Source organism: Crinia signifera, chromosome 9 (genome assembly GCF_055691185.1).
Source record: "Crinia signifera chromosome 9, ASM5569118v1, whole genome shotgun sequence".
NCBI classification, from domain to species: Eukaryota; Metazoa; Chordata; class Amphibia; order Anura; family Myobatrachidae; genus Crinia; species Crinia signifera.
Window position 1 is genome coordinate 78,359,538 of NC_139225.1, and position 19,020 is coordinate 78,378,557.

The 19,020-nt window shown below is 39.3% G+C and overlaps 1 protein-coding gene across 1 annotated transcript; it reads right to left on the reverse strand.

Moving 5' to 3' along the window:
• Positions 1-4,723: 4,723 nt before the first annotated feature.
• On the reverse strand, positions 4,724-13,042 carry LOC146036880 (homeobox protein CDX-4-like). Its single transcript, XM_083160732.1, has 3 exons — positions 12,628-13,042; positions 5,235-5,380; positions 4,724-4,930 (listed from the first exon to the last, which is right to left on the reverse strand). Exons 1-3 carry the CDS (start codon positions 13,040-13,042, stop codon positions 4,724-4,726), a joined length of 768 nt encoding a protein of 255 aa, XP_083016858.1.
• Between the last annotated feature and the right edge of the window lie 5,978 nt (positions 13,043-19,020).

A 19,020-nucleotide genomic window follows, 5' to 3' on the forward strand; every position in this document is an offset into this window, starting at 1 on the left:
TTCCTTCTTCCTATACATCAGGCATCAAAAGTGATTTATAGAACATTTCAGATAATGCAAAATAGCTGAGGATTTAAAAACAACCAGGTTTTGCCTTTTACATTTTTGCCTCTTGCCATCTTGCCAATCCTATTCCCCTACAGATTCCTCTTCAAGCTCCTCATCCTCACATACAAGACCCTCTCCAACTCCACTGCTCCTTACATCAACCATGTTTTCATACATACTCCCTCCCATCTTCCCCAGTCGTCCAATGACCGCCATCTCTCATCTATTATGGTCACTGCATTACATGCACATATAAAAGGTTTTTCCTGTTCATTAGAATGAGCTTCCTCACTTTGGGTGTTATTTTGGTTCACTCTTTCTGACAAGTTCCTTCTGAGATGGACAAAAGCATGTGCACTGCAGGGGGGGCAGATGTAACTTGTGCAGAGAGAATTAGATGTGGGTGGGGTTTTACTTCAAAGTGAGATCTATATTGCAGTGTAAAAATAAAGCAGTCAGTATTTTCCCTGCACAAAAACAAAATAACTCACCCAAATCGAATTCTCTCTGCACATTTTACATTTGCCCCCCCCCCCCCTCTGCAGTGCACATGGTTTTGTCCATCTAAGAAGGAATTTGTCAGAAAGAGTGAACCAAAATAACCCCCTTTGTCCTTTATTCAGATCTGATCGCAGTAAAAATTTTGAGTACTTGTTTAGTTTCACTGTGGAAGCTTACACTACATTTGAAGCTACACTAATAGCATAGCCCAACGGCTGCCTTACTTGTGTAATTTGACAGTGGCAGCATAAGCTACGTTATCAGCGTAGGCTGCCGCCATGAAACTGCTGTATGTTACACTTTGGTAGTGAAACATGTTTTTTCTAGTACAAGCCCCTGCAGTCCAACCACACCTCCAAACCACCAGCAGGGGCTATCACTATGTCACTGGCTAAGAGTAGGTGCATCTTTTGTAGTGTACTAGACAGGTCACTGAGGTTCATTTTAAGCCACTTTTATCTGGATTCCCAATACAACAATCATAATGATTTATTATGTGGAACTTTTATACTGTTATTGGCCAATGGAGTTTAAATCCATCTTTCTAATTGAATGGGGTGTTTCTATCATTGTATGTTTTAAAATGTGTATGTATATGTATCCAGAAATGTTTTTCTTCAAATGGGACATTTTTAACCCCATGATCACTCTTCCATAATTTCTGTTAGGAACATCTGATCTGATGACCGTGTTTGGTTGCTGCTGCTAATTCTCTGCTACGACGTTGTGTTTATTCTAGCAGTCAAGTGTTATATATATATATATATATATATATATATATATATATATATATATATATATGTTATTAGTCATCAGCCCATCAAAATGGAACAGCATAAAAGTAGTGTCAGCACCAACGGCTGTGCATGCCCGAAGCAACACTTGAATTGCTTCCTCAGGCACCGTCTAGTGGATGCTTAAAACCCCCTGTAGAGGTGAGGAGCTGTGTTAGCCTTTTATTATATAGGATGTGTGGGCTGTCCCTGTTCTGGCTTCTCTCTGGCCTGCAGCCTTATGGCCAGATAAAAAATGGGGCAAACAGAGCTCCAGCTCCAGATAAAAATAGGTACATCATCAAGACAGCATGATGATGACCAGTCATAAGCTGTCCACCGGATCAGCCATATATCATTAGTAAAATTGTAATTCAATTTGCCTTACAAAATGAAGCAATTTCCCCCACACACATTTATGGAGAAATTGGGGCCAATACTATAGGAGGTGTACACATAAACACACAGACCTCTTCTGCTTCTCATAATAGGCTCTTGATCATTTTCAGCCAGAACCCTATGGCCCTCTATCCGGCCCTGTGGCAACATTATAATGTGTGTGGACTAGTAGACTATAATGCTCCACATGCAGAAAACATAAAATGCCACCAATCTTCCTGCAGTGTCACACAGGTTTTTAATTCCCCCTATGGATTTTATGCAAACAAACCACAAAAAGTTTATTATACAGTTTAATGGTTGAATGACAACTTATTTGTTCCTGCCTACTGCCACCTAATATAATGGCACATTCATTGTTTCCATTGGCAGAATGATAAAGGTAAATGATTGGATGCAGGCTCACTTACAGTAGCTGGGGAATAGTATCCATATTTGTTGGTCCCTCAGACACATGCAGATGCTTTGGAGAGGGCTGGAACGAAGATCATTGGAATAAACATTCAGGTGGATCCATAGCTAACTCTTCTACACTGCAACTCTGAAATAATGGTAAAATATACCTACAAACCCATGCCTTAAATATGTTTGGACAAAATGTGATGAATGGTAATGAAATGGAAAAATACCTTTCCTACGTTGTAATCCAATGAAATATCTACATGTAGTCAAGATGTAGCGAGGCGATGGCGTCATGCAGGACCATGCATGGCCATTGCTCGGGCTCATACACAAGGAGCGATCTGTGCTTAATTTCTAAGTGATCTAGTCAGATCACTTAGAAAATGGGTTTAAATAGCCCCTTGTGGATACTTAATATTTGTATCTTATCTGTATTCCTTTAATCTACCATGAATGCTAAACCCCCATAATGAAATACATATGGAGCCTTCTTCAACTAGCCTTCTCTGGAGAGCCATGGCTCACCAAGGCTTATTATCATGTATTGTTCTCAGCTGCAATACAATACATAGAGCAATACAGTAAGGGATTAGCAGATGATTAAACCCAACAGCTCTGGCTCACTTAATGCTATTAAAGGGCTAGATGAGGATGGTTCTATCTGTGGAATAGGTTTTTTTGCTTTGTCTATTTGGAGGGTGTTTTTGGCAAGTCCATAATGCACCCTCAGCTTTCTTTTGCTCTCCCTTTCTTTTTATTTCCAAATTCAACTGGTTTTATTTTTCTTTTCTTTCTTTGTACTATTCATACTATTCTTATTTATATACAGCACATTCATTTTCATTTCCTTCATCAGTGTACAGAGGTGTCACCAGGACTAGTAACACCTGATACGCCCTCAAGGTACCTCGCTGTACGCTTGAGGCACACCTGTTCAAAAAGGGGTGGGGCTTAATATCAGCAGGTGGTCTCCCTGAGGTTCCTGTTACATCACTTCGGGGGCATGTCCAGCATCCACCGAGAAGCAGTTTTCCCATGTAGATCTGCTTGTATTGCTGGCTCTTCCTCTATGAGAGGAGCCAAGTGCTGCAGGAGAATATAACACTGCAGCACACGGCTTCTGTCAATGTAGAAGAGCTGGCATGTTGGATTTTGGATGTAAAATGAGAAAGAAACATCTAGGGATAGGCTAATAATCAGTCTCTAGCACACAGCTCCAAATGGTATTATTGTGTTTTATTATTTATTCATTAGTCATGGGACATCAGTAATTTTAAACACTGTATTCTTGTACCAAGATTGTTTTCTACTATATTGACATAATAGAATTTTTTTTTTTTATTTGCTCATTAAGACTTTGTATGCATTAGGAACCTACTGCAACATATATAAATACTTTTTGTTATTGAATACTATGGGCTTGATTCAGAGGTGGATGCGAGCATATCTACTGGTGGTTACCCATCTGTAGCTATATGCAGGTGTGGATATAAAGCACTTCTCTGGAGTCCGAATGTGTAAGTACTGAGATGCCAACTATCATCCTCCATAGGTGCTGAAATACGGATCACACCATTTGTTGTCCAATTAAACTTTGCACTAGCCTTACGGCAAGTGCAGCTTCTCCACCTGAGTATACAGTAGCTCCTAGGTGACCACTTTCACCAACACTCCTATAACATGCTCATAAGGTGGTCCATCTACATGCGTCTGTGTAGTCACTTCCCAGTCACCTTCTAGGAATGCCCAGAAATTGTCCAAGACATTTCTGATACCATGTGTCTCGTGCCTTCATGAGTACACTCTGTGTAATGCATGCAGCCTTCACAGCATTGTGCACCTCAGCAATGTGTGTCAGGCCCCTCCTCAGAGTCAAAAGTCTCTGTGGAACTACACTGCCCCATCCCCCATATATCCACTGGTGAAAGTTATCATCATTACCATCAGCACAAAAATACCCCACCCTTATATTACACCCAACAGATCTCTGAGATGTTCACCTTTTTGAATAGCTCACAATTCTGTAGGCATGTTGATATTTATCACATGTGTGAAAGCCCACATCCCAACCACCCTGTGAGATCTGTATGACTCTTCATTGTCCATAATTCCCCTAAGCTGGGTGTGCAGGCCCTGACACATGTGCAGTCTGCTAAAGATTGTATGCAACTATGAATAGTACCTTTATGTTATAGTAATGATCCGTACGGAATTGTATGCAACTACAAATAGTCCTTGCATGTTATAGTGAAGATCCGTACAGAATTGGGTGCAACTGTGAATCAGGCACTTCATGTTATAATGAAACAGATCAAACGTTGCATTGGTTACTGGATGTTTTTGATTGTTCATTTCCTTGTTGGATTCCAAGCATTGCTTCATTAAGGGATTACAAAAATGTTGAAAGCACAGTAAAACATTGTCACTTGGGTTCTTCTCAGAGTTCGCATTTAATAGATGCAGTCCGATTGCAGCACATGCAGGATTCCTCTCCTTGGTGACACATAAGCAAGCGCTCAGTTGCCTTGCCATTTTGTCACATTTTACATTTTTCCAATCTTACAATAGAAGGATTTTCTGTCTAAGTTCTAGCCTGCAGTTCACTGGGATACAGAAACCTGTGGCAAGTTGCCCAATGAATGTAATCCTTCCATTGGGTGTGATTGTGGGTATGACAAAGCCGTCATATCTGCAGGACTGACAGATCCAGAGTCACTCTGGGCAGCGCACATGTTGCCATCAAACTGTCCAATTTTCTTTATTAATTTCCTTTCCTTTGCTCGTCTATTCTGAAACCAGATTTTTACCTACAATAAAAAAATAAAAAAATGACACATATTAGTTCTACTTTTATAGCAAATTGGTCATACAATACTAGAAAAAAAATCTATGCAAATATACTCTAGAGTGTATACAAATATCTTATATTTTGTAAAGACTGTTACAACAAAAGCATCAGTAGGGATTTATTCCTTGGAAAACGTTACCCCTGTAAGATATTAAATAGGTCTGTCTTTGCGACATTTATCTAAAATCTAATCACATTTTTTTGTTCAATTTGTACTTATAATAATTTAATTTATGCATGAGATGTGATTACTTGCTGTATACCTGTCTATCCGACAAACCCAGACTCAGCGCAATTTCTGATTTTCTTCGGATAGTGATGTATCTGTTGGAGAGGAATTCTTTCTCAAGTTCTAATCTTTGATGATCAGTGTAGACCACTCTGTATTTCTCTTTTGTCCTTGTCTTTCCTATACAATGCAAATGAAAAATAGCACAAAATATAATACTTTGCAAATTTTAAAATATTTAAACTAACCTGTTAAAGATTACACTTTTCTTTATGTTTTGCTAAATTGTGGCTAAAATTAAGGTGAGAATATATTTTAACATAAAAAAAAAACAGTTACTGAAGTCATACAAATCATTATTCATTTTTCAGAGGAAAGAATGATATAAACAATTCGGTGTGATGGCATTAGTCTGCCCATTTTGTGTATGTGTTTTAAAACACGGGTCCACCGTGCAAACCTAAGTAATCAGAATAACCGCCAAAGTAGCAATCAACCAGCTACTACTAGCAAACACAGCCCGAAACATGGCAGTGAGGAGCTGATTGGCTGGTACTTTGTCCACTTTATTTCTCTCTCCAAGGTTTAGCAAATAGACTCCAGGGCCTTTTAAGTGTCTTGAGTCCTGTTAGAGAAAGAGCACTATATAAATTAAATTACTTTTAGTATCCTAGATCCTAGGTCACCAAAACACTGCCATCTGTTGGCAGCAAGTGAAACTGCATCTCTTTCACTCTCATAGAGGCAATCATGTACAATTAGCTGCCTTATAGCTTTCAAAGCATTTGCTTCAAGCGTGCTTCTTAGCATGATTATATTTATGCATGTGTGTGTATGTATGTTATGTATATTTTGTTTAAAATAGAAATAGTGTGACATCTATGGTGCAGCTAGAAAGGAGAGTCAGCCACAGAAGCGATATCAACGGCTTTCAAGGTACTATTGTGTGATCACACCCCTTCCTTTTGAGACTGCTATCCTTTTATAAAAGTATGGAAGGTAGCAAGCAAATGTATAATTTGCAGAGGGTGCAGAACACCCTAGCACCCTGGCTCCGCCTAATCGGAGGAGGTGTAGGATAGGTGGCAGAGCAGTTTAGTTCTACCACCTCTCTAGGACCATTTGAAGCCCTGGTTACTGTATATACACTAATCCACCAAAATATATCACTTCAGTTAATAAATAGAAAAATAAATCCACTAGACTACTTTGACGTTATCTCTTAGTAGCAATTCCATGCTAACTCAGATCTTATCTTTTTGATGCTAAATAGTTATTAATTGTTTTTTTCCCTTTTGTTAGAAGGTCCCATTAATTTCCCCACTATTAATGTGATAGTTATAGAATGTGATCACTACAGCACCTCTTGGATGTGTGCCATCTGGACTGTTACAGGCCATTTATGACTCTAATAATGACAGCCACACATGTCCTTCTTCCTACTAAACTGAAAGGATCAATATCAATACATGTGGGTGCCAAAATTGAAAGATATTTGGCTACTCAGGTTTCTTAACATACTTATTAATAATCTGATTCATTAAGAATGGAGTGGACTGTTTTGTGATGAGACATGAATGCTAACCACTATGACACTATGGCATTTTCATGTACTGTACATATACATATTCCTGAACAAGAACAGAAAATGCAGTCTCATAGCTGTGTAATGGAAGACGTGATCATTTACATTTATAGCCACTGTAAAAATATCGCTGCCAAACTGAAAGTACTTGTTTTACTGGAATACTTCCAGGAAATTAAGGTTTTTTGACCTGTGTCTTCTTGCTAGGTGTTGTTAGATAGAACAGTGTTTTTTTTTTTTTTTATCCCAAAGTGAACACAAAAGGTACAAAGCAATTACTTTCTTAGATCTTATCACAAAACCCTTTCTCATTCAAGAACTCAGGAACCAATCGGCTTTAAAAGTACAAACCTTAAACAAATGGTAGACTTCCTTTCATCTACAAAAAAAGGTTGAAATATTGAAACAAGCGATCCAACATTCCCCATTTCATACGTTAACCTACAAAATTATATTTATGTTTCGGAACAAAAATAAATATTTTTCATAGATTTTTTTCGCTGCAGTCAATTATGATGAATTGCTGTTAATGGGAATATTTTAGCAATTACGAGATATTAAATAAAAGTATATTGTTCCCACTCTCTGTCCTCAAAACTTTTTTTTTCCCCTGTAAGCCTGACTCTAAGCTTAGTAAGGAGCATTTCTAAGCAATGTCCCTGCAGGAGGTATCGTACATCTGTAGTTTACAACACATATTACCACAGAGGATCAATCAAATATAGAGTTTCTGATTGTCAGTAAACTTACAGATAGTCAGTAAATTGTCCAGATGTTTAGGAATCCGTAGGACAGAGTGGGTTCTGTTCACTTTTACGGGAATTTGGTTTATGATATGTCATTAGTAAAGATATAGTACAGGGGTTGGCAAAATGATTCAATCCAAACTAAACATGTGAATTTTCCACCCAACTTCAGCTCTCAGATCCTTGTTAAATAAAAGAGTGTAATATATTTTACTATACTTTCACTAATCAATAAAGTCTCTTCATGTATTAAACCATTCCAAATCGCAACTTCATGCCATCTAATGTGTGTGCTTTTTTTCTTCTCAATGTTGCTTTTAGTCCTTATATGACACATTATCTATAATTATTATTATTACATTTTATTTATAAGGTGTCACAAGTAGTTTGCAGCGCCGTACATTAAAGCAGGGCCCTCTTCCCTCCTGTTCTCACAGCCCTCTTCTCTCGCCCATTAATTACAGCTCTCCTACCCATCTACCATCTATACCCGCATCTCTTCTCACTTCATTTCTACCACTAACTACTTATTATCTATATTATTTCTTCCTGTCCTCGGGACTTCTTTATGTACAGCATACTCCTTGCACTAAATACTAAAAGAGACAGGTAACACAGGCCATAAATACTGGTTAAAATATCGATAAGACCTGTTGCTCTCCATACTGCATGGTGGTTTATTATGTATGCTGGTTCAAGAAAGTACATCTTTGTGGTGTGTTAACATCTATAACCGCTGTTACAACCACTCAACTACATCTACACTTGTAAGCTTGCGAGCAGGGCCCTCCTACCTCTATGTCGGTTTGTTTCTACCCTGTTTGTTTAATTACCAATTGTAAAGTGCAACGGAATATGCTGCGCTATATAAGAAACTGTAAATAAATAAATACACTTATCATAATTGTTATTACAATTGTGCATACTTATTAACTATATCTAACTTTCTCTTAGGTATAGACCTCTCTACCCATTGCTGTTTATTCTAGTTCAGAGACCAGCGCAGGAATCCCATCAATGAGGATGGCAGCACTGGAATTCTGACTGCCGAGATACAGAAAGTAAGTGTGTGGTGTGGATTAGGGTTAGGCTAGGAAGGGGTGGTGGGTAGCTTTTGGCAATAGGGAGGATAAGGGTTAGGCTGCGATGGCGGTATTAGATTTAATTTAGGCTGCGGGTACAGGGGGTCCTGTTAGGAAGCGGGGTATGGATTAGGGTTATGACTAGCCAGGAGGTTTAGGGTTAGGCTGGGGGGAGGAAGGGTTAGGGTTGGGGGGGAGGGGAGGGTAAGTGTACTTACCTGAACCCAGTTGGCATCCCCACCGCTGGTCATCCATATGTATATCTACATGTCTGTCTGTCTATCTATCTATCTATCTATCTATCTATCTATCTATCTATCTATCTGTCTATCTATCTATTTGTCCATTACAGTCACATAGATTTTATTACAAGCAAATGAAACCGATTCATATAGTGTTTTGAGCACTACGTATAAATACAATTTAGTACAATTACAAAAATAATCAGGTTGGCATGACTGGTTATGCTTAATCTGTCACTCATATTTTCTCTATGTTAGCTTCCATTGTGATTTACAGCCATACAACCGCAGTATTACCAAAGTTAAACTTGAGATTTATTGTCCTGGTAAAACTACTGCTGCTGGTACATCTACCATACAAGAGTCCGATGTCTGCATGTAATTTATGAAGTAACTACTGTGCCCTGCAACTAACTGTGAAAATGATCGTTAATTTTTACAGTTTTACAAGATCGTAAAAATAACTGCTCGGCAATAACTGCTGATTTATTCTCTTGTAACATACAGGTTCATTAGGAGAATTGTATGAATAATTAGATCATTCATTTATTCCTATTTGCAAGATTAAAGTGTTTTCATATCCAAGTAATCCAGCCGATTGCACCTAATCCTGTGAATTCTGAGTTACCGCTTTCTGACTCCTACAATAAAGAATTCAAGTAATGAGCTGTGTCCCTCCTGCTAAGCTATAAAATGCAAATCATTATTCAGATCTATCCATAATTTATATATAATGTATATCATGAAGACACAACAGCAGCTCAGCAAGTGACAACTGAAACTGCAGTTTAACAGACAATATTGGCTATACTATGTTAGCCTTTGGCCCCATTTTTGTCAATAAACTCATGATCACTTGAATAATGTCCGCCACCTTCAATGAGCGTGTCACTTTTTATTAGTTGAGGATTAAAAATGCAACAGACTTTGCTGCTATTTGTTTTCATTGCACAATAGGAATGTGGAGGAGGGGTAATCACAGGCTGGTGCTTACATGGTAAAAGGGCCATAAAGCTCAATGCTTCTCTTCAATTGGCAATAAAAGAGAATATAGGGCAACTTATTTACTGTGATAATTTGCATTATTTCATTAGGTTTTGGAGAAAACAGTTCGTCAAGGGAAAGTTTCACTTGTAAAAGTTAGTTTGCTATTTATAATTGGCAAATCTCTTAGTAGGGCTATTGGGTGCTTATCTTTTACCTGAAGTTTTCTAGCTTTTAAAATAAATGCATGCACATAGTTATTAATTTAAATAATGGCTAGTGAACAGCTCTTACTAACAGCTAGCTGCACATTGTCAGTAAATGTGTTATGAAGTGGGCACATGTAGCTAGTATAAGTGTAGAGTTGTCAGACATAAAGGTTGGATAAAGGTAATATATATTGCAGCTCACAGTATGTACACTCTAGTCCTAGCTGTATAATCACACCACAGATTGTTTTTCTTTCGTACGCTACTAAAGGTGAGGTCGGGCTCACCTAGATATGGATGTTCTCTGATTTCAAGTTTGTTGTGTTTACTATTGATTTCTCATTGAAGTGATCTCCTGAAAAGGACAGTATATCAGCCATTGTACATTAGATTATTTTTACATAACTGATAAATCTTTCCATCTGTTGAAAGTCTGTAATAATTATGGGCTTGTACACACTATAATGATAGCTCACTGTATCTGTGAATTAACTTGCTGATTTGTACATGAATATTCCTTTTTAATTTTAATTGATGTAGTGTATTTGAAACATTATTCAATGTTCTGTTGGACTGGATTCATAGCTTCCATAATCATTTTATCATAGTATACCATAAACTACTTAAATACAAGAACATTACTAAAATTCAGTGATTTCCCAATGGATTGCATCTAATGAATTACACATTGTCTCTTTAATTCTGTCATTTAAGTGGGTTTCAAAAATGTTTTGTCTAAATGCTCAGGTTTTACCAATTATAAGAAGTCAGTTCTGTAGTTATAAATCTAGTTCTAGCGCACATCCAATTTGAATGACTTTGTAATGCACCTCACTGCAGGGACTTCTTTACAAATTTTCCCTTTATACTTTTGGGTTGTTTGTGTTATGTTCTGTTAGATGTATACCTTTTTTTTGCTCTGGACTGTATTCTTTATCCAAATTATGCTTGCAATATATCGACCAGCTCTGTATGTACACGCTTAGAATTGATAAAACCTTGGTACACAAAGTACTATATGACTACTGTAGGTAAATGGAATTGTATTTTTTAACCAGTAATTTATGCTTTTGCAGCAAATTGTACAAATTCTAGTTGTAATAAAATCTCATTCCATTATAGTTACATATTGCTGGAAACAAAAATCTCAGAAACTGTATTAAGAATTTAATTAGAACTACTCTTAACGCTCAATTACACTTCAGCTGTGCAGTGAGATTTTGTGTTCAATTTTCACTATATAGTCAAACTTGAATCTAAATCGAATGGACATCGGATGGTTTTCAGACTCATTGGATTCCGATGTGCACTCCCGTTTAGTGTAAATCGAATAGTGAAATAGACTGTGCAGGCAAGACTAAATAGTAGAGATCTGTACTATTATCCTATAGATTGTAAGCTTGCAGCAGGGCCCTCTTACCTCCAAGTCTATCTGTTGTTACCCAGTTTGTTTTATCACCGTCTACAATTGTAAAGCGCAACGGAATCTGCTGCGATATATAAGAAACTGTAAATAAATAAATAAATATAGTCCAAATAAATGTGTTTTGCTTGCCATTTGATCCGATCCCGATTCACAACATTGCACCATGTGTTCACCGCATTACATTTCTAAATAAAGTCTGAATGTCATTTATTGAGAACATCAATGTTAATTTGTCCACAGTTTGACAATGGCTATACGTGGGTGTGGGGCATGATGTTGCTGTTTTCACTTTGTTTCATATTATCATATAGAACAATGATAAAAACTTCGATGCCTGTATTGCGAGTATCAAATCATAATTATTTCCCCACAGTAAAATGATAAATTAACTTTCTCATAGCTGCCAGTTCGCAGTGCTCTGCTGTAATATTTGTTATGATGTAACTGTCAGATCCACACTACAGTACCAATCACTGTTGTTTTCTGGACTGTGCTGAGTTATAACTGACTTTCTTGGATTGAATGTGCATTATCTTTCTCTCATTTTTGTTTTAGTTCAATTTAACTTGAAAAAATATCATGTACATTATTCAGTTGAATTTAAAAAAAAAAATTCCGGATTACATTTATTTAGCTAATAATAAATATAGTGCTAGTAACATTTACGTAGAAGTAGAGAGAACCTATGCCCATGCTTATTTGTTTGTTGTTATGTCTTTTGAGCGATCAAATTAGCACAAAAGTCTGTATTCCAGCATGAGCCTGTGCAGGGGAGAGAGTATTTTACACAGTGTATTTGCCATGTACTGGGCTCTTTCCTGGGCCATCTTTATTGACTCCTTATAGCAAGAGAGCCGCGCTGTACAGAGAGAGCCATCCTGGGACCGTGCACAATACATGCTGACCCAATGTATTAGTGCATTATATATATTACATGTTGTCTCCCAGGCAAATGGGGGCATAGAGCCAACACTTTATTTCTTATAACACGGGCAAAAACCACCTTGTAGTAAATATTAATAACGCGCAAACACGGACATAGCACACATTCTCTTTAAAACACATTGTAGTCACATATATCAGATTTTCTATATTGAAGTAAAAACCCTTTGTTTCATTCCAAACATTGGGAGATCAATATATGAAAGCTTACCTGCTTGATTCGTGTGAATGGTTTTCCTAACCCAATCGTAGGATTGGTGTCTTTGGTTGTTGGATGACACTTGTACTACATTTACTGCATCAAGTGGCATCACACCAGATCCAGAGTGATGCAGTGTGCTATAGTCATGGGCTTCATACATCATCTGCCCATTAGATAATCCAGAATTTGTGGCAGATGGTCCTGGGCCATAGCAGTTATATTCCTCTGCTGGTACTCCATAATGGTGTCCCCAATTGTTGGAAGGATGGCCATGGCTGTCCATGCTGTGCACATTGTGATATGCCATGTAATCTGAATAGTGGCCATTTGTTGGAAAATTCTGCATGGGCAAGCTGCCGTTTGGGTATTTCCTACATCCAGGATACATGCTGTTTTCTTGATCCACAAGGTAACTTACATACATTGTTGGTATGGTCAGCCAAAGTAAATCTCAGACATAATTATTTCACTGGTCTTCTTGTTTTTCCTTGTCCTTTCGTTATTTTGACTCTTCTATGTAGTTGACAGCTGTGAGGTTGGAAGCAATAGCTGGACAGTTTCTGGCCCCTTCTCATGTACAAACTGCTGCCTCCTCCCTAGGAATTGCATTAGCATTGCAATGAAAAAGAAGCATGCAGCCAACTCCACCTTGCTGTAGGTTATAGTGCTTCCTTTTCACAGTTGTCCCATTCTCAAGTCCCCGCCCTTAAAGCAATTTAATTTATGGTAGGGTGCAAACAGGACTTCAAGTAGGAATCTGAAGACATTTAGTAAGAAGAATCATTTGTGACCATGCAAAATAAATATACCGTTTATTTTCTAATGCTTTCTAATTTTAGCGTAAAACAGCAATAGCTAATTTAATTACCCATAGTGACATGTATTTCAGTGTAGATAATAATAGTGAGCAATACGTGTCAGCAGGAACTAATGCTGCTAAAGGTATTTATCTCTGCTTTATCAGATCATACCAATAAACAAGTATCATTTGCATTTGTCTCCATGTAAAGCGCAACTAATATGCTGCGCTATATAAGAAACTGTAAATAAATACATTTGTTATGATTTCATTTCTTTGTACCCTGTACCCTGGCCTGGACCCCCCTCTGGCTAGGGGCCCCCTGTAGTCGGCATGTATTTTATATATATATATATTTCTTTTTTTAGCTAAAGGTTTTGTGCATGGGAGTGGGGTAGTGCTGCAGCTTCACCTATCTGCCAATGTGACAATGATTAATGGTGCTGAGCATGGGGTGCCAAGGCACACTGACTGCACAAGTGTGCAGTGCATTACTGGGAGTTGGCTAAGTCCCTTGGCACTTTGCACAAGAGGTCAGAGGCTGAGAGGTTTGTGCTCAGCTCTGATTGGTGGAGCTCATTATATGCTTCTCAGGCCCATGGAGGACAGTAGCAGCAGCAGCCTCATCATGGGAGGGTTTTTAATCAGAGGCAGCACTGAGCCTGTGAGGTCTCCTACAGTCCAACAGAGTAACAGAGTAAGGTACAGAGGGACAAACACAGACTTTTCATGTGGCATGTATGTATGTATATATATATATATATATATATATATATATATATATATATATATATATAGTATATAGTATATATATGTTAATCCCCCCCCCCCCCCCCCTGCAGTTACCCATTGACCAAGTTTATACTGCCTTTACTCTATGTTTTGCCAGTGTAATATTCTCCAGTGAGAATACTAGCTCTGACTGGCGATTAAGTATATTTATCTAGCATGCTGGATTTTAATTGCCGGGCGTTAGCACCGCGCAGGGCCGCACATCACTGTCGCTGTTGCCCCTACACACGGAGCAATTTAGTGAGATCACTTAGAAAATGCCCCTAAATTCTACGTGTGTAGACTCCATTTCTTGGGTTTGTGAATTGTCCTTGGGAACCTCTTATTTATAATGGTCCTTTTTCTATATTAGATGCTGTCAATGGTAATTGAATGAAACACAACACAATTAGAGCAATGTGGTCTTTATTGTGCATACGCAGGGCTGCAGCCAGGAATTTTGGGGCCCGGAATTGATTTCCAGTCCGGGCCTCCCCACCGGCACCGTGGATGAGCTGTCAGTGCGTGGAGCCCCATACCCCCCCTCCCCCCTTCACTTATCGTCAGACTCAGCAGGTCCCGAAGCACAGCCTGGATTCTTGAATGCAGGATGCTGGCGGTCAATTAAAATGCAGCACTGGTGAGTGAGCCAATCAGAGCTCGTGTACCAGCAGCCACTCTGCTTGGCTAACAGTACACAAACTCTGATTGGCTCAAAAGCCGGTGCAATATTTTAATTGGCCACGGGCTTCCTGCATTGAAGAAGCCAGGTTGTGCTTCGGAACCTGCTGAGGACTGAGCGCAGTGCAGGCAGCGGAGGGTTGCTGTTGGCAAAATGAGATGCCCGGGCCTGCCCAGGACAGCTGTACCCACAGCACCCACCTGTCAGCAGCCCTGTGTATAAGGTAGAGATTTACATTTTTGATAAGGTTTAGATTTGGGAGGGTTGTGTAAGATGTTTTATCTAATTTGCAGTGCAATAATAAAGTGGACCTGCATTGTGGGCTACATGCATAAGCAGCCTGTTATTACCGTGCATGCAAAAAATAATAAATGTATAAACCAAGTCAGCATCAAGCCCACAATATTTGGGAGGTTAGTGGCCATCCTAGAGTATAGGCAAGTATAGACTGATGTGAATGACCAAATATTATCTGAAAAGTACTGCGGAATATGTGGTGCACTATAAATAATTGTTAAGAAGAAATAGAAACAAAACTGGCCGGTTACAGACTGTTCAAATGGCCATTTAGCATTATATCACAATTACTACATCATGTCCAATAACTAATTTGCTGTATAATTAATGTGGTTTAATAAAGGGCATAATGCTATAGCTATAGATTATATGGGCAACAAAATAAAATGAGTGTCGAAATACTTCTGTCTCTTTAAAATAACAAACCCATGGTGGCCTCAAAACTCCAACAGGATGTTATCCAATAAACACTACATGATGGTAATTGACAGCATGAATAGACTTACAAAAAGGGTAGGTTTGTTTACTCTGTGGCCTTTATTGCTGTCACAGTAAACAAAATATAGTTATTGTCACCCTATAATATGCCTAAGGTAAAAGCATTGAAGTTGGTTAAATCTGGTTGTGTCTACAAAAATAGTAATATGTGGATGCATTTATAATGTAGCACACAGCTCATCCAATCAGCTTTTTAAGTTTTTAAGTGACAGCGCTTCACAGAACCAATTGTATTTGATCTTAATCATAGGCCTGTATGCAGGATACCTGGGCTGGATATCCCCATGGTTACTCTACATGAGGTTGTGTGGGCTTTTGTGAGCAAGAGATTACCAGTTATTTTTGTTATGGATATGGGGCTACTTCAGCATCAGATGTATTTTACCAAAAATAACTATTAGGTGATTTTCGGTAATCTGTGCATGTGCAACCACAGTCTAAGTGCCAACGGGATGCTTTATAGCGAAATGATTGCATTTTAGCTATGCGATTACAAGTTTTTGTAAACGTACTGCAGGGAGGAATCCAGCATGAGTGTCGGCGTCCGTGCATGGTGGCAACATGAGTGCAATATACAAAAAACTACAACTCATGCTGAATTGGGGTCCATTGCTATTAAATTAACAAAAAGTTGACAAATTAGGCTTATTCACCTTTATTTTGTTGTGGAATGTCCCATGATGCACTGCTCATGAACTACGTTCACTGTAGCATTAATGAAGCATACTAGAATAATCAGAATAGTGATTTATTAATCTCTATGAGGACTCTAATGTTCCCAGTCAGAGCCCGTGTGGATGATAAAGTATGATAAGGTTCAACATTTTTTTTTTAAATTTTGACCATTTGATGCACAATATAAACCTTTTCTATGTTGACCTTTTGCACATGTCAACCTTTTATTGTCAACCTAACATATGTCGATGTAGACATTGGACCTTATTCAAGTCCGTTTGTAGGGTGGCGGACACATCCACGGGAACGCCCAGTGTTTCATGGGTTTCCCATGAAAACGGTGGGTGTTCCCATTGGGTTTCGACAGTGATGCAGCTGCCGGGGGAGGGCAGCTGACTTCACTGGATGTCAGCTGCCCACCCTGTTTCCATTACGGGTGCAGGCAAAACTAAGACACCAGAGAGTGTATTCGTTTTGCGTTTACATTCAAAATCATTCAATGGTCGGCGACCATCAAATCCCTTGGCTGCAAATGGATGTTTAAGCAAAGCAACTATTCGCAGCCGTGCGGGGACCTGACCGAGTGAGGAGGGGGCGGGTGGCATTGCAAGCTGCGTTAAAACCACAAGCAGCGCTGCGTTTGGGCTAGAATAACCTCCATTGTCTGTCAGACCAAAAAAGAGTTAAAATAGCTGAGGTAATTGTTACTAAATAATATTAGTCAGTTAAATGGGTAAGTGACAGTAGTTTGGTGTCACCCATAATTCTACCTTAAATAAAGACAATTCAGTTGTTTAATGTCATGGCATCTTTGTGAAATCCAGACATATTTAACAGGACCATTTTCTGCTTTTTCCAATAGTTGGAATATGTCAAATGTATATTTTCCCAATGACTTCTATCTTAACGCTTTGATTCGAAGAGGCATATTTATTATCACTGATGGGCTAACACATGTGGTAACACTTATTATTATTATTATTATTATTATTATTATTATTATTAGAGGCATTATGGTATAAAACAAATACAGTATGGCAATGAAGGATCTTGTGAGTAGTGAGCCCAGGTGCAAAAAATATATTTTGAGCCCCCCATCTCAACCTCAACCCAAGGTCACAATATTCAACACATCCGTGGGTGACAAGGAGAGGCAGGGGGGACAGGGAAAAACAGTGGGTGACAGGAAGAGAGTGACAGGGGTGGCAGTGGACCCCTTAGTCCTTTAGGGGCCCCGGTGCACTGCACCTGATGCACCAATGGTAGTTCCGCCTCTGAAGAATGGTCTCTTGGAGCAGAGGATAGAAGCCACTAGGCATTATTAAACTAAGAATAAAAAATACACATGAAAACCCCTAAAACCGCTATTGATTGTCGGCTGGCTCCTCCTCTGGGAGTCAACCCACCCTGCGCCCTTCTCACCTCCAGCTTCATATGTTCCTCACCTTTTATCCCTCATCTCCCTGTTTCTCCTCCTGCCATCTTCCCTAGCAGCACCCCCTCACAAACTCCCATTTACAACCATGTAACACAGCAGGCGTGGATCTCCACAGCGCTATTCACAGGATAAATTCACAAATGGAAAGTATCGTCCACACAGGTATCCAGGACACAAGGAAAAAAGAGGAGCACGTACAGTTCATCAAACAAGGTCCAATTTATTGTTTAAAAATGGAGACACCACAACTTCACAACCGCAAAGCCGGTCTTCTCACCCGGAATGAGGCACCAGAATGACAGTAGGTCCAAAAGATGGTATCCGGGACAGGAAGATGTGGGTCCCCAGTAGCAAGTCTTCTCAACACCAACGCATTTTGAATATACAAGTCCTTCATCAGGGTGTGACTGGCTTTGTGGTTGTGAAGTTGTGGTGTCTCCATTTTTAAACAATAAATTGGACCTTGTTTGATGAACTGTACGTGCTCCAGTGAAGTTTTTATTAAAGGAACCTTTTGATGACCATAGGGATTTCTCCCTGGGTGAGTTTATGTCCATATGAATGTTACAGATTTAAGAAGTTAAAGATACCTTTATGGGAAAATCTCCTAGTCTGACTAGGTGAGTTGTGTCGGGGAGTCACCCTGTAAATTTGAAGAAAAACCTGAGAGATCATCTAACATAGAGATTTTCCCTCTTTTTCCCTTGTGTCCTGGATACCTGTGTGGACGATACTTTCCATTTGTGAATTTATCCTGTGAATAGCGCTGTGGAGAACCACGCCTGCTGTGTTACATATAAGTCTTGGGTTTGGTAGCCCAATTTTGTGGTTCTTCTAGCGGCAATTCCTGGTGGGCGCAGGTGGCCACTAATATATCTTTTGTTCCATTTACAACCATGTTCAATTGAAAATATTGGGCTGTATGCCGCAGGCCCAGTCTGCCGCACATCGCTGGCTTCTGGATAGATAATTAACGCATATGCACTAACATATGCGATAATTATTGCAAAGGACAGCTCTTGCATTAAGAGCTGCCCTTTGTGTTGTGGCGGCGATGTGCAGCGGGTCTCCGGCGGCTCCCCTTCCCTCCCTTACCTGGCGCTGACACTACTGGAAGAGAATGTACAGTGCAGGGAGGAGGAGGTCACTGGTCTGGGCAGCACAGCACTGTACTGCCCAGATACAGGTGTGGGGGGTCAGCGAGGGTCCGCGGGGGGTCGTGCGGCACAGCAGTGGTCCATG

Excerpts from the sequence above, each read along its gene's own strand:
- LOC146036880 (XM_083160732.1), bottom strand. The coding sequence starts at position 13,042 with ATGTATGTAAGTTACCTTGTGGATCAAGAAAACAGCATGTATCCTGGA. Across the intron at positions 5,381-12,627 it reads CATTCACACGAATCAAGCAG|GAAAGACAAGGACAAAAGAG; the intron begins GTAAGCTTTCAT and ends TGCATTGTATAG. Across the intron at positions 4,931-5,234 it reads TGGGTTTGTCGGATAGACAG|GTAAAAATCTGGTTTCAGAA; the intron begins GTATACAGCAAG and ends TTTTTATTGTAG.